Here is a 13,871-nt window from a genome sequence, read left to right as displayed (position 1 = left end):
TGAAGTGCATCAGAACAGATAATGGTGGAGAATACACTGGGCCATTTGATGCTTTCTGCAAAGAGCATGGTATTCGACATCAAACAACACCTCCCAAGACGCCGCAGTTGAATGGTTTGGCTGAGAGGATGAATAGAACTTTGATGGAGAGAGTTCGATGTTTACTCTCACATGCAAAGTTGTCTAAAAGATTTTGGGGTGAAGCTCTTCTTACAGCAGTTCATCTTATAAATCGTTCACCTTGTGTTCCTCTTCAGTATGATACTCCAGAACGAGTATGGTCAGGAAAGGATGTTTCCTATGATCACTTGCGGGTGTTTGGTTGCAAAGCATTTGTGCATATTCCTAAGGATGAGAGGTCTAAGCTTGATGTCAAGACTCGACAATGTGTATTCATTGGCTATGGCCAAGATCAATTTGGCTATAGATTTTTTGATCCACTCCAGAAAAAGATGATAAGAAGTAGAGATGCTGTATTTGTTGAAAATCAGACTATTGAAGATGTTGAAACGACTCAGAAGGAAGCTGCCGATAGATCTGAAAATGATTCAACAGATGTGCAAATAGTTCCTCCAACAACAGAACAAAGACAAGTTGGAGATGAAGATAATGTTCCACAAGAACAAGAGCCAGAGTTAGAAAATCCAGAAGTTCCTTATCAAAATGAACCAGAAGAAGATTTTGATGATGTTCATGTTCAGCCACCAGCACCGGAAGGTTCTCAAACATTAAGAAGGTCTAGTAGAGTCAGACAACCATCTACTAGATATTCAGCAAATGAATATGTATTGATGACTGACGGGGGAGAACCTGAATGCTTTGAAGAAGCAATGGAAAGTGAACACAAAAGGAACTGGATTGAAGCCATGCAAGAAGAAATGAAATCCTTACATGAGAATAAAACATTTGAGCTGGTAAAGTTGCCCAAAGGAAAGAAAGCTTTGAAGAACAAGTGGGTGTTCAGGATCAAGCAGGACACAGCTCCCAACCACGATTCAAAGCTAGACTGGTTGTGAAAGGATTCAATCAAAGAAAGGGTATTGATTTTGATGAAATCTTTTCACCAGTTGTGAAAATGACATCCATTCGGACAGTGCTCGGAATGGCCGCCAGTTTTGATCTGGAAATCGAGCAAATGGATGTAAAGACTGCCTTCCTACATGGAGATTTGGAAGAAGAAATATACATGGAGCAGCCAGAGGGTTTCATAAAAAAGGGGAAAGAAGATTATGTTTGTAAACTGAAGAAGAGCCTGTACGGCTTGAAGCAGGCACCAAGACAGTGGTACAAGAAGTTTGAGTCTGTTATGGGGGAGCAAGGTTACAAAAAGACCACTTCAGATCACTGTGTCTTCGTAAAGAAATTTTCTGATGATGACTACATTATTCTCTTGCTCTATGTAGATGATATGTTGATTGTTGGTCAAAATTCTGTCAGAATTAATAGCTTGAAGAAACAGCTAAGTAAGTCTTTTGCTATGAAAGACTTGGGACCAGCAAAGCAGATTCTTGGTATGAAGATTACGAGAAATCGAAGAACCAAGAAATTATGGTTGTCACAGGAGAAGTACATTGAGAAAGTACTTCAAAGGTTTAAAATGGAAAATTCTAAAGCGGTTAGTTGTCCTCTTGCTAATCACTTTAAATTAAGCTCAAAACAGTGCCCTTCTACTGATGGAGAGAAGGAAGAGATGGAAAAGATTCCATATGCTTCAGCAGTTGGAAGCTTAATGTATGCCATGGTTTGTACACGGCCAGATATTGCTCATTCAGTCGGAGTAGTGAGTCGGTTTCTTTCAAATCCTGGAAAGGAACATTGGACTGCAGTGAAATGGATTTTCAGGTATCTTCGAGGTACGACCAAAGTATGTTTATGCTTTGGAGATGAGAAGCCAGTATTAGTCGGTTATACCGATGCAGATATGGCTGGGGATGTTGACTCGAGAAAGTCCACATCAGGGTATCTAATCACATTTGCAGGGGGAGCTGTGTCATGGCAGTCAAGATTGCAGAAGTGTGTTGCTCTATCAACAACTGAGGCAGAATTCATAGCACTAACAGAAGCATGCAAAGAGTTGTTGTGGATGAAGAAGTTCTTGAATGAACTCGAAATTCATCAAGAACGATATTTGATTTTCTGCGATAGCCAAAGTGCAATTCATCTTGGGAAGAATTCCTCCTTTCATTCAAGATCAAAGCACATTGATGTTAGATATCATTGGATCAGGGATGTATTGGAGATGAAGCAGTTACAGCTTGAGAAGATCCATACAGATGAAAATGGATCAGATATGTTAACGAAGATTCTTCCAAAAGACAAGTTTGAATATTGCCGATTAGCTGCAGGGATGATGGAGAGTATGGCTAACGTCCCCACTTGAGCGTGCAGGGGGAGATTTGTTGGTGGTGGTGTGCCCACTCAAGTGGGACCCACACAATTATGAAAAGAAAAAAAAAAAAATCAAAGGTTGGCAACCAACCATTGAATGGTTGGCATGCCAGTTGAAAATAATGAAGAGCCGTGCATGAGCAATGCACGGCTCTCTCAAATCTTTGCCTATAAATAGAGGCTGGAGCATTCAGCACAGACGCACCAACAAGAGCAACGAAAGAATAAGTGAGAGAAAAATAGAGAGTTTTTATGAGTTTTAAGAAAGGGTTCTTAAAACGAAGGGTTTAGAAAATAGTGAAGATTATTAGGGTGTTTTTGGGAAACACTTGTGAGTGCCACTATTTTGTATTACTCTCTTTGTAAGCCTACTATTTTTAATAGTGGAAGAAATATTCGGAGTTGGTCCCGTGGACGTAGCCCTAAACAGTTGAGGGTGAACCACGTAAATTTCTGCGTGTCCCAATTTTAATATTTCCGCTGCTTAATTATTCTCGTATTTTTATTGCCGGTATCCTAACACCTCTCTCTCTCCGCAACATTTCTTCGATTTTGCCTTCATTTTTTTCTCCATTCTCTCTCTCTTGATTTGGCCTTTGATTTTCATTTTTCAATTTGCATTTTGGTGAGTTCCCTTTTTGATCTATTTTTTGCTTTAATATTTTGATCGGTTTGAAATTTTTCTTTTAATTTTGCATTTTCATATGATCTCTTTTCTCATTTGTTTTTAGATTTGTTATCTTTTTATATCTATTAGGTTATTCTAATTTTTATTAATTTTTAATACAATATATAGTGTATTGTTATTATTTTTAATTGGCTCTGCCTCTGGCTTTGTTGAGTTGAGAAGAAGAGGATAAGTAGGCGACTCCACTGTTCAACACAGTGCTTATTGCAAACGAATAGCTATTTTCTTCAAATAGATACAACGATGCAGTTCTGTTTGGATGAAACTGCGTGTGTTTGAAGAAGTAATCTGACAGCAGGATTGTAATTACAGACAATTATAAAAAAGGTCATAATGGTGATTTCCTAATGTTTCCATATCATCAAGGGCTTACCTGGCAAATATTTCAGCTCCTTCTAGTAAGCTGCTGTATGATAAAAATTGGACTCAACACATGCATAATCATTTTTTTGCTTGCTACATCTTCATCGTTCAAAGACACCAAGACACCAAATTGTAAAATTTTATAAATTAAAGTTTAATTGTTGCCGTTTTTTATTGAGACATAAAAATAAAAAGAAGGGAAAGTTCAGAAACTAAAAATATAATTATCTCTTTAGATAATGATTATTAATATAATATTTTTTACATTACAACTGACCACAATATAATCGGAACATAATATAAATGAAAACGGCTATTTTTAGAGTTTAAAAAAATGTTATTTTAAAGAGGGAAGTAGAAATAATATTTTTTTAATTAGATGTTAGAGTGCATGATATGTAATAAAAAAATTTATTATATAAATGAAGTCAATATAAATTAATTATTGTATTTATTTCATTTTAAATAAAAATTATATTTTAGTATTATATAAATAAAAAATTAAAACGAGTAAAGTAAATATACGCACCTCGTGACAACGCGCCTCGAAAACCACCGCGGCACCTACTCTCATCGTCGGCAAGACGCCAACCACTCACGGACACTACCAGCCTTTCTTCCATTTCTGAAAAAAATAATGACAACCCGAATCGCTCCTGGAGTTGGAGCGAATTTACTTGGCCAACACTCGGCGGAGAGGAACCAAGACGCCACCGCATACGTCGGCAATCTTGATCCTCAGGTGGCTGAGGAATTGCTTTGGGAGTTATTTGTTCAAGCAGGTCCCGTTGGTAACATCTTCAATTTTTTTTCTTTAAACTCTTCTCCTTTCTGTTATTGTGAGTTTTATTTTTCATTAGTTTAATATTATTCCTAATTTTATCCTCTCTATTTGTAGTTAATGTATATGTTCCAAAGGATAGAGTAACAAATCTCCACCAAGGATATGGATTTGTAGAATTCAGGAGTGAAGAAGATGCTGACTATGTAAGTTTATACCAAGTGGGCATTGCCTGGCTTTTCTTTATTGTTTTTATTAGTTTGGAAGGACTGCTTCAACTGTAAATTTGATTAATATGCAGGCAATTAAGGTTTTGAATATGATTAAGCTTTATGGGAAGCCAATTCGTGTAAATAAGGTACAAAAAATTTAAGCTCATTAGCTTTGATTGTTTGTTTTGTTACTTGGTTGTGAGGATTTTTAGCTATGTCAACTTATTGTGGTTTTCATTTTTGTATTTTTTCGGTTTTAGGCATCGCAAGATAAAAAGAGTTTGGATGTAGGAGCAAATCTATTCATTGGAAACTTGGACCCTGTAAGTTGATTTAATTTTGTCAAAAGAATGCTGGGTGTGGCGGATATTTTTGTTACCGTTGATTTTGAAACTAACAATTTTACATTTTGCAGGATGTCGATGAGAAACTTCTGCATGATACTTTTAGTGCCTTTGGAGTTATAGTTACCAATCCCAAGGTGATTCCCCTGAACTTTATCTCGGTTGCATCTGATTTTATAGTACTATTAGTTTGAATTTGTGTCTAGGAACTTTGGGTAAAAATGCAAACAAATGATGGAGGGAAATAAAATTATAAGCCCGTGTCCTATAAGAGCTAAATACATCCTGTCTGATCCATAATATTTATCTGTCTTGTTTTGTGAAGTTTGAAATGACCAACTGATCATTGTTGATGAGTATTGCTAGTGAAATCTTCAAGTCTTATGAAATCTCAAATTTGACAAATCTGGGTGCTTATAATCCTCCTCTTCCTCAGCTAAAGAAACGGAAGGAGTGCATGTATCTGTTTGTGGGGGTTGAGGCTCCTGTTTTTTGCTGTGACATGAAAACTAAAGAAATTTTGTTTAAAATGGTTGGTGTTTCCTGTTGGTGTGCCAAATAAACCTTTTGGGCTTCCTTAGAAGCTCCATGGTTTGAGTGCAAGCTTTTGGACTGTCATGAGAGCATGGCTGATGTTGCTGACCTTAGTAGTTGTATAGAACTCAGGGATAGACTCTACACTAATCAAATTTTAGAGTGGATTCAGGTTATCTCAGTCTTGTGTTTATCTTATATTAGCCTTATTTTTGGCCTAGATACTATTATATATAGAATAGGCTTACCATCCTTTTTATAAGAATGCTCACTTGGGAATAAGAACTTAAAAAGCATTCTGATTCTTGAACTACATGATAATTACCTTACACATTAATTCTCCTCATCTTTTTAAGGCAGATGGAGCCATTAATGTTGTGATTGTGTTATTTTAGTGTTAGAAATTCTGGGGTTTTTTATATTTAAATTTGTTCTGATGTTTAATTTTTCACATTTAACAACTATGGTGGAAGTAGTACAGTTATTTTGATTTACTAGACAGCAAGGGTCACCAATGTGGGGTAATTATATATTATGGAATTATCCATTTAATAAAAAATATTAAAAATATTCGCTGGGTCACCCTAAGCCCACTAATGTGGCATGCTTTATGCACAGCAAGCTGGCTTTGTGGGTACCATAAGTTGCAGGTTCAAATTTAAGTTATTTTTCTCTCATTTATTTGAAACATCTAGGTGTGTGTTGTTTACACAGGCATGTGATTGATAAAAACTTTTTTTTTTCTGATTATTTTTGTTGCTAATTTCATCAAAATGTGAAGCATACTTCATACTTGCTTTTGTCTTCTGATGGTTTGCACTTATATTTTTCAGATAATGAGAGATCCTGAGACTGGAAATTCCCGTGGTTTTGGCTTCATTAGCTATGATTCTTTTGAGGCATCTGATGCGGCAATTGAGGTACCCTCCTTTCCATTTGCATTTATGTTCTCAAATTTTCCAGAGAAATATTATTAGTTTCTGGAGTTAATGAATCCAGGAAAATAGTATTGGTTCATTTGATTAGAAGTACTTCAATTGCTTAGAAATAGAGAGAATTATACCTGTTTACTAGGGGTTTGTACTATAAGTTAAAAGCAATTCCTCATGTGCATCAAAATATCATCAAATCATTTCATCCAGGATTTAGATGCTTAGGGGGTTTATACTATCAGGTTAAAATTCAATTTCTGATATACATCAAACTATTTCATCTAGGATAGATGCTTAATTTGACCCCTCATCTTTCTTGCGATTTCAATTATCGTAAATTAAACTTTGGACTAATGATGAACTTATCCCAATTTTTGAGAAAAAAATAAAGTAATTTCTGTATTTCAAAGTAATAAAAGACATTTAAAATGAAAAAAGAAAATGCGGATTCCAAAACCAAAAGCTTTCCATATGCTATCCTTTCTCCATTATCCACAACCAAACACCAAACTGCAGCTCTCTTCATAACCATCTTTACACCCTTAGATGCAGAATCTTGAACCAAAATCTAATTGATACCGCACGTGCCAATGGAATGGGAAAAATCAAAAGTATAAAGTTTGCGAAAATGAATAAAGGTGGAAAGAAATCCAGAAAGTTGCTGTAAAAGAAGACAGGCATGAGATTGAGGAACTTGGACAAATCAGGAGTAGTCTATATGGGTGAGAAGTGCAGTGGGTTGATTGTTTGAATCAGTTTTTGGTTTGAAGTTGAGAAGTGGAGTAGCATCAAATTGGCGAAGCATGTTCACTTTGTGCAACAAGAGAGTAGAGCCACAATCATTTGGGATTTTGAGTAAGAGTTTTATCTGGGTTTTGGGTTCTGGTGGAGGTGGATGATTTTGGTAGTTGAAATCTAGGATTGTGGTGGAGCTGGGGGATTTTGATAGTTGAAATCTATGATTGTGGTGGAGGTGGTTGACAAGGATCGATTGTAAGATGAACAGAAGAAGCTGGAAAACCGCATCGTCCTTCATTTGTCTATGGTTTTAGTTTTCTTTCCATTTTAAAATGAATATCAAAAAATGAAAAAAAAAAAATTTTTTATTATTTTTGGAAAACAATTGTGCTAAACTCATCCTAAATTGAAAGTTTTTGTACTAACTTTTTCCACAACTTAATTTTGAACCTAGTGGGAGACCATGAAAAAGTTGAAGGCCCTTATCCTTTCATCTAATCTGGTTTGATTATTTCAAAACCTTAGTTTGTTTGGTTTGGAAGTGAAAGTTTCTAGTTTGGCTTCAGGAAAAAAAAAGAAAAAAATATAAAGTTCGTGGTGGTTTGTGATCAAGCCAGCATTCTTGCCATCGAGCCAAAAAAGAAAAACAGATAAAGAGTTGGCTCTATTTTTTTTTGTGGGGGTGGGTTCAATAGTTTTAGATTGTGACGCTGTCTAAATCTTCTCTATGAGGCAGCGCCGCCAAGTAGTCCCTCTTTATTCTTTTTGCCATCTGCTTTCCTTCTAGCTCTTCCTTCCCAGCAAGACTCCTTTTTCTGTAAGTTCTTCCTCGGTTCTACTTCTGAAGCGTTCTTTCCTTCTTCTTCTCCAATCCCTGCCTCCCCCCCAAAAATCTTTTCTTCTTCTTCTCTGCCCATTAGACCTAAAAACTAAACTAAAATCAACTGGACTGAAGCAAACCTCTAAAAATAAGTTTGGTTATGCTTGGTTAATCTAAATATCGCTGTTTGATTCAATTTTATATTTAGGTTAACAGGAAGCTTTGGTTTAGTTTAAAATGGTTACTAGCTGAAATGGTTGGATAGTTAATACCTTGTCTCATTATTTAAGTAATCACTATGACTTGATTTGTACTTACTGAAGCATATGTAAATTTTCTGGATTTTAACAGGCAATGAATGGTCAATATCTTTGCAACCGTCAGATTACTGTATCGTATGCATATAAGAAAGACACGAAAGGGGAGCGTCATGGTACCCCAGCAGGTGAGGCTTGTAGACCGACTTATTGCTCTAATATATTCTTGTGCTACGTATTTTCTAACCTCTTACTATGAGGTTCCTTATCTGGTCAAAGTATACTGTGATAGTTATTTTGATCTGAAATACAGTAGTAAAGTTTTCTATTTACATATTTTTAACAGAAGTGGTTTAATTATTATGATACAGAGAGAGTTTTGGCTGCAAGCAATCCTAGTGCCCAAAAGAGCAGGCCTCACACTCTGTTTGCTAGTGGGCCTCCAAAGCTGCCAACCGTTGCTCAGGCCAATGGAGCAGTCGGTGCACCAGTGCCTCCACGCCCATTTGCAAATGGTGGTGTTCCTCCAGCCCCAATTCCAGCACTCCGCCCACCACCCCCACCAAATGCAGCTTTCCCACCAATGCAGGTAGCAGGACAACCTGCTTGGCAGGGTCAAGTTCAACCACCACAGCCAGGTCAAGCCATGCCACCCCCAGTTATGCCTCCACCTCAAATGCAGTTCAGGCCCCCGCCACCAAACATGCCACCGCCCCCTTCCCAGGTAGCTCAAGCCCCTCTCCCAAGGCCTCCGCCACTGGCTATGGGAATGGGAGTCCCACAAGTATGGCGGCAGCCACCACCTCCACAGCAGTTGCCTGGAGGACCCTTTATGCAACAAATGTTGATGCAGCCACCTCCCCCACCACCACCACTAAGTTGAAGATTGGAGTGACTATTCTCAATGCTGTCTGACACCAGCTGTTTTCTCGGATGGTTCTTGTATTATCATCTACAAGCGTCCATAAATTAACTGAGATGAAAGAGGTGTTTCGGTTTTGCAAAATAAACTTGACAACGTGCGAAATGGGCGGGTAGTCTAATAGAAGTTGCAGAGGATAGAATTAATCTCTCCTTGCTTTCCTGTATTTCTCAAATACTAAATGTTTAGCAAATGTCTTTAACTAAATGTTTTTAGAAAGTAGTCTAATGATTAGGCAATACTCTTAATCCAGGTTTTTTTTGTCTTGAAGGGAAAAGCACATTAATCAAAAATTATAATGACCCCAATTAATTAGAATTCGCTTAAGGTAGGTTTACAAAGAGGGCAAATCGCTATTTTCTGAAATAGCTTGAAAAGGGGGTAAAATGCGCTTTCTCCCGAGTATTTAAAATGACTCTTTCTAGTTACATCTCACTTCTCGAGGTCTGTTGGGCATTCTTTTGAGTGCAAATTATATACTTTATTCACGAAACTTATTTAATTTTGAATATGTTAAAAATAAAATATTTCTTAAATAAGAGTGGGTAGATTTTTAAATGAAATAAAATTAATATTTATTATTTCTTTTCTGATATCTAAATTTTAGCTGGAGTTTATTTAAAAAAAATATATATATATAAAAACTTCTGAACTGAAATTCACCAATTAAGTGAACTGATTACTCTAAGACTAATATATCATCTGTTGCAACGGGTTTCCTGCAAGTCGGCATATATATAGATAATACAGGAGGGATCCGCGTACTTTGGTTGGGAGATAATAATTAATACCTTATGGTTCAAAAGTTCGGTGCCTAAGAAAAAAAAAAAAAAAAAAAAAAAACTGAAATTTTAGAGCAATAAATAAAGAGGCCTACGCCTACCTCATACTAAAGAAAATAATAATTAAAAAAGCCAGTGTTCTATGAACAACGTTTTTGTTATGGTATTGCGTTTAGAATATGCATCATCAAATAATAATAATAATAATAATAAATAACTTTTTTCTTAAAAAAATGAAGGGAAAAGAAGGTCAACAACTTCTGCTCTAACTCAATCACGTCCTTAGTTTTGGTCGTGTATTTGTCTTGTCCTCTTACCTTTTAGCTTTTCAAACTGGCCAAACTCTCGTTATCTTCAAAAGCCAATTTCGTCCCTTCAACCATACAAACAAAATCCATAACAAAACCCCATTAATGAATCCTTCAGAAGAAAATTGCTTTGATCTTCTACCAGACTCACTTCTTCTCATTATCTTTAACAAACTAAGTGATGTTAAATCTCTTACTCTTTGCCTTTCAGTTTACGCTTTGTGTCTCTTATCCTTCAAACAAACACCATTTTTCTCTCAATCCCTCCTCGCATACCCATTAACTCAAAATCAAACCATAGGCTATTTCCCTTAAATCTTTTCAAGATTCTGTTAAGTAAGTTCATTTGCAAATCTCTCCAGTTCCTTCAACGTATCAAAGCAACTCCTAAAAATTAAATTGCAAACTCCTCTAATAGTATCTCATATTACTCGCCTATTGCTTAAATGGAAAGCAAAATTTGGTAGCAGGATCAAGAGTTGCATTGTTCTTGGAGCTACTTCATTTCAAGAATGTAAAGGTCATTTAAAAGAAAATACAGTTGAGCAAGTTTTGACTGAAGAAGAGCTTAAGTTACGCGTTGTGTGGACAATTTCTTGCTTGATTGATGCGTTTGCAAGGCAATGGTCATTGAAGATAGTTTTAGCAGAACATTATGCCCTTGAAAATATGATAATAAGTGATGTTAACAAGCAAGGAATGACTTTTGTAGGGAAAAGTGAGATTTTTTATATGAGAAATGAAAAAATTTCATCGGAAATATTAGAATCGTCATTGGAAAGGAGCCGAATACCGGATTTATATATGAAGGTATGGTATTTGCCTGTGTTAGAGTTACCGGAAACAGGTTAATTACTTGATGAAGGGGCAACCCTTGTTGTTATTAGACCTGTTGATGACGTGCTTAGAAATGGAAGTGGTGATTATGATGTTGGTGATGCTGATGATGGTGAATCGTTCTTTGACGGGGAAGAACATGAAAAGAAAGCATTTGATGAAGCTGTGAGGATGATGATGAAGATGAAGAATAGCTACGTGTTGACAATGAACTCCGATGAGTTTATTAAGTTCGTAAATTCATTTAAACTTTAGCATTTTTTTCTTCTTTTAAACTGTTGCTGATGTTTGAATAAATGAATAAGATACTGTTTTTGAAATATAATTCTTTACAAATAATATCAAGAATTACAAATAATCATACAGACCACACTTTATATATTCGAAGTGGATTCAATAGTTAATTTAAACATGAAAATTCATTCATAAATGAATTTTTTTTTTAAAAACAAGAATGAATTTTTTTTTTAAAATCAATTCTTGTTGGAGATGGATAAGCCATCAATTAGTATTATATTCTACAGCAGCAATAGAAAGTTGACGGGAAAGTTAGCCAAGAGAAGGCAATTAGCTAGCATACACGGATTGAGATGTCATTTGTGTAATTTATTGGAGCTGTAATTTGTGTTAGTTTAGTATGTTTTTCTTCTTTATACAGATAAACATATATACTTGTAAAGCAAATTAACCAATTAATGAGAACTATTGTTTTTCTCAATTTCATATTTTCTTTCAAATTCACAAAAATTCACATGGTAGCAGGGCTATCAATCTAATATTTTCTTTTCCATTTTCCTTCATTTTCTTTGAAACCAAACACGTCATAATTCGTGTTTTACTTCAAAGTAACATACCAAAATTACTTTTCCTTGTTCTTCATTCAATCTTGATTATATTGATATACTTTAAATCAAAAGTTGCTCATTATATTTCATGTTTGAACAAGTTATGACTACACTTGTAATTTATTTGACTCAAGATCCATTGAGTACATATTTTCTCCATCCAAATGAGAATCCAGCTCTAATTCTAGTTTCTCCTGTTCTTATTGGTCCTAACTATCATTCCTGATCTAGAGCTATGAAGATGGCTTTGTTGTCTAAGAACAAGTTAAAATTCATAAATGGGACTTTGGGAAGTCCTATTATTACAAATCATACATATTCTGCGTGGAAACACTGCAACACTATGATTTTATCACAGTTAATTCATTATTTATGTCCATCTATAACTTAGAGTATTATTTAGATTGAGAAAGCAAAAGATATATGGAAGGATCTTAAAGAGAGGTTTTCTCAAGAGAATGTGTTGAGGATTTCTTTTTTAAAAGAGGAGATAAATTCTTTTAGACAATGTGAGAGATCTGTATCAAATTACTTTACTGATTTGAAGATACTTTAGGATGAATTGGAAAATTTTAGGCCCATATTTGGTTGCACATGCTCTAATCCTTATAATTGTGGAAATATGATCAGATTTGAGCAATATCAGGAGCATGATTCATTTGCAACAATTAGATCAGAAATCATACTTATTGATCCATTTCCAAACATTAAGAATGACATTTATAGAAAGCAAAAAAAGAAGAAAAAGCAATGAAGAAAAAAATAAAATAAAGTGAAAACTAAACTACAAAATTAGGAAGTATTATCTCTAGCCCCTTGATGGAGGTTCTAGGACAATCACACATCTCCCAATTGCAATGTGAAAAGAAGAACAAAATAGGTGGTTTTTGGTGAATTTAGTCCGCAATATGAGTTTAGATAATCGAGCCTGCCTGTGTATCCTTTATAATGGGAATTAGAACCAAGCAGTTCTATCCATGCTAAAATGGGTGTTGATTTATTTTAATTGAGAAAAACAGGTTCATTAAAGACCTTGTTTATCATGTTTTTCAAGGTATTGAATTGTCTATTTGTAAGAAAGATTGTTTTGGTGTTGGATTGCCAAATTTAAAAAGAAAGGCTCTTTGGAGCCATTTTAAATGAAGAGAATTGAGTTAATGACCATAGAGGACTTACCTTAGCCTTTTGGCGAGACACTCGTGAAGAATCAGTGGGCTTGTCACACCTTACCTTACTGTAAGATATGGCATGTCACCCGTAATATACTTAATAAGCACTTAAGTCTTATAAATGCTTACTAAGTATACTACAAGGGCCTTAATACTATTGATTCATTCATTTATATCTTGTAGAAAAGTAGATTTAATTATTAAATGTAAAACTCCTTTTGGTTCTTTCATCTGTTATAAAGAAATGTCTTTTTTTTTTTTTCTGTAATTTACTAAACATATAAAACATAACTTCCATTAAGCTCAATATGATTGCTTAAACATAAATTATATTAGCAAAAACATAGAAATGGTTCCATAACCCATAAGCCCATGGATGGTTTAATTACATACTGAAATCCTTTTCAAACCTTAGATACATAATAGAAATTCATACAATCATAATTTACATTTATCTGCTCAAATATACATAGATGTTCTGGTAATGTTTAATACATCATACATATTCCAAAAGAAGTCAAATATACAATAGCTACATCAGTAGCATATTATCTACGTCTAATAAAAATGATCCTCTCCTAGTTCTTTTTCCTTGCCTTTTCCTGCGATAGCACAAAAGCAACTATCGCTAAGCATTTTGCTTAGTGGTGTACTATTATAAAATAAACACTTATCAAATCAAACTCTTTATATAAAATAATGAATCATAAGTCATAAACCCACCATGTTAAAGGAAATAATAATAATAATAATAATAATAATACCATTTAAATCATAAATTCATAATGTAGTCTTTACAGCTTTTATAGAATCAATTCCGAGGGCCATCAGTGTCTAATGTGCACATCTAGACCTGCTATCTCCAACCTCAATTTGTGATATGATTTCAACAGAAGAGGGAGCAATCTACAACCTCAACATGAAGGGAGAATTTCATATCAATCATATCTC

The 13,871-nt window shown here is 35.0% G+C and overlaps 1 protein-coding gene and 1 pseudogene across 2 annotated transcripts; both read left to right on the top strand.

The window, feature by feature from the left end:
* Positions 1-3,957: 3,957 nt before the first annotated feature.
* Positions 3,958-9,231, top strand: LOC149496130 (uncharacterized). Of its 2 annotated transcripts, none has more exons than XM_037640886.2 (8): positions 3,958-4,221; positions 4,338-4,426; positions 4,522-4,578; positions 4,693-4,755; positions 4,848-4,913; positions 6,144-6,230; positions 8,152-8,245; positions 8,429-9,231. In XM_037640886.2, exons 1-8 carry the CDS (start codon positions 4,077-4,079, stop codon positions 8,938-8,940), a joined length of 1,113 nt encoding a protein of 370 aa, XP_037496814.1. In that variant the 5' UTR covers positions 3,958-4,076; the 3' UTR covers positions 8,941-9,231. The 2 variants fall into 2 exon arrangements, with proteins under 2 accessions (XP_037496814.1, XP_089578166.1); XM_089722040.1 differs by having other exon boundaries at positions 3,958-4,230.
* Positions 9,232-10,174: 943 nt separating this feature from the next.
* Positions 10,175-11,532, top strand: LOC119371195 (F-box protein At1g30200-like; annotated as a pseudogene).
* Positions 11,533-13,871: the final 2,339 nt, after the last annotated feature.

This window comes from Jatropha curcas, chromosome 5 (genome assembly GCF_041381405.1).
Source record: "Jatropha curcas cultivar XTBG-Jc1 chromosome 5, XTBG_Jcur_1.0, whole genome shotgun sequence".
Classification (NCBI taxonomy): Eukaryota; Viridiplantae; Streptophyta; class Magnoliopsida; order Malpighiales; family Euphorbiaceae; genus Jatropha; species Jatropha curcas.
The sequence above is the reverse complement of the archived record's forward strand: the minus strand, read 5'-3'. Positions and strand labels throughout refer to the sequence as shown.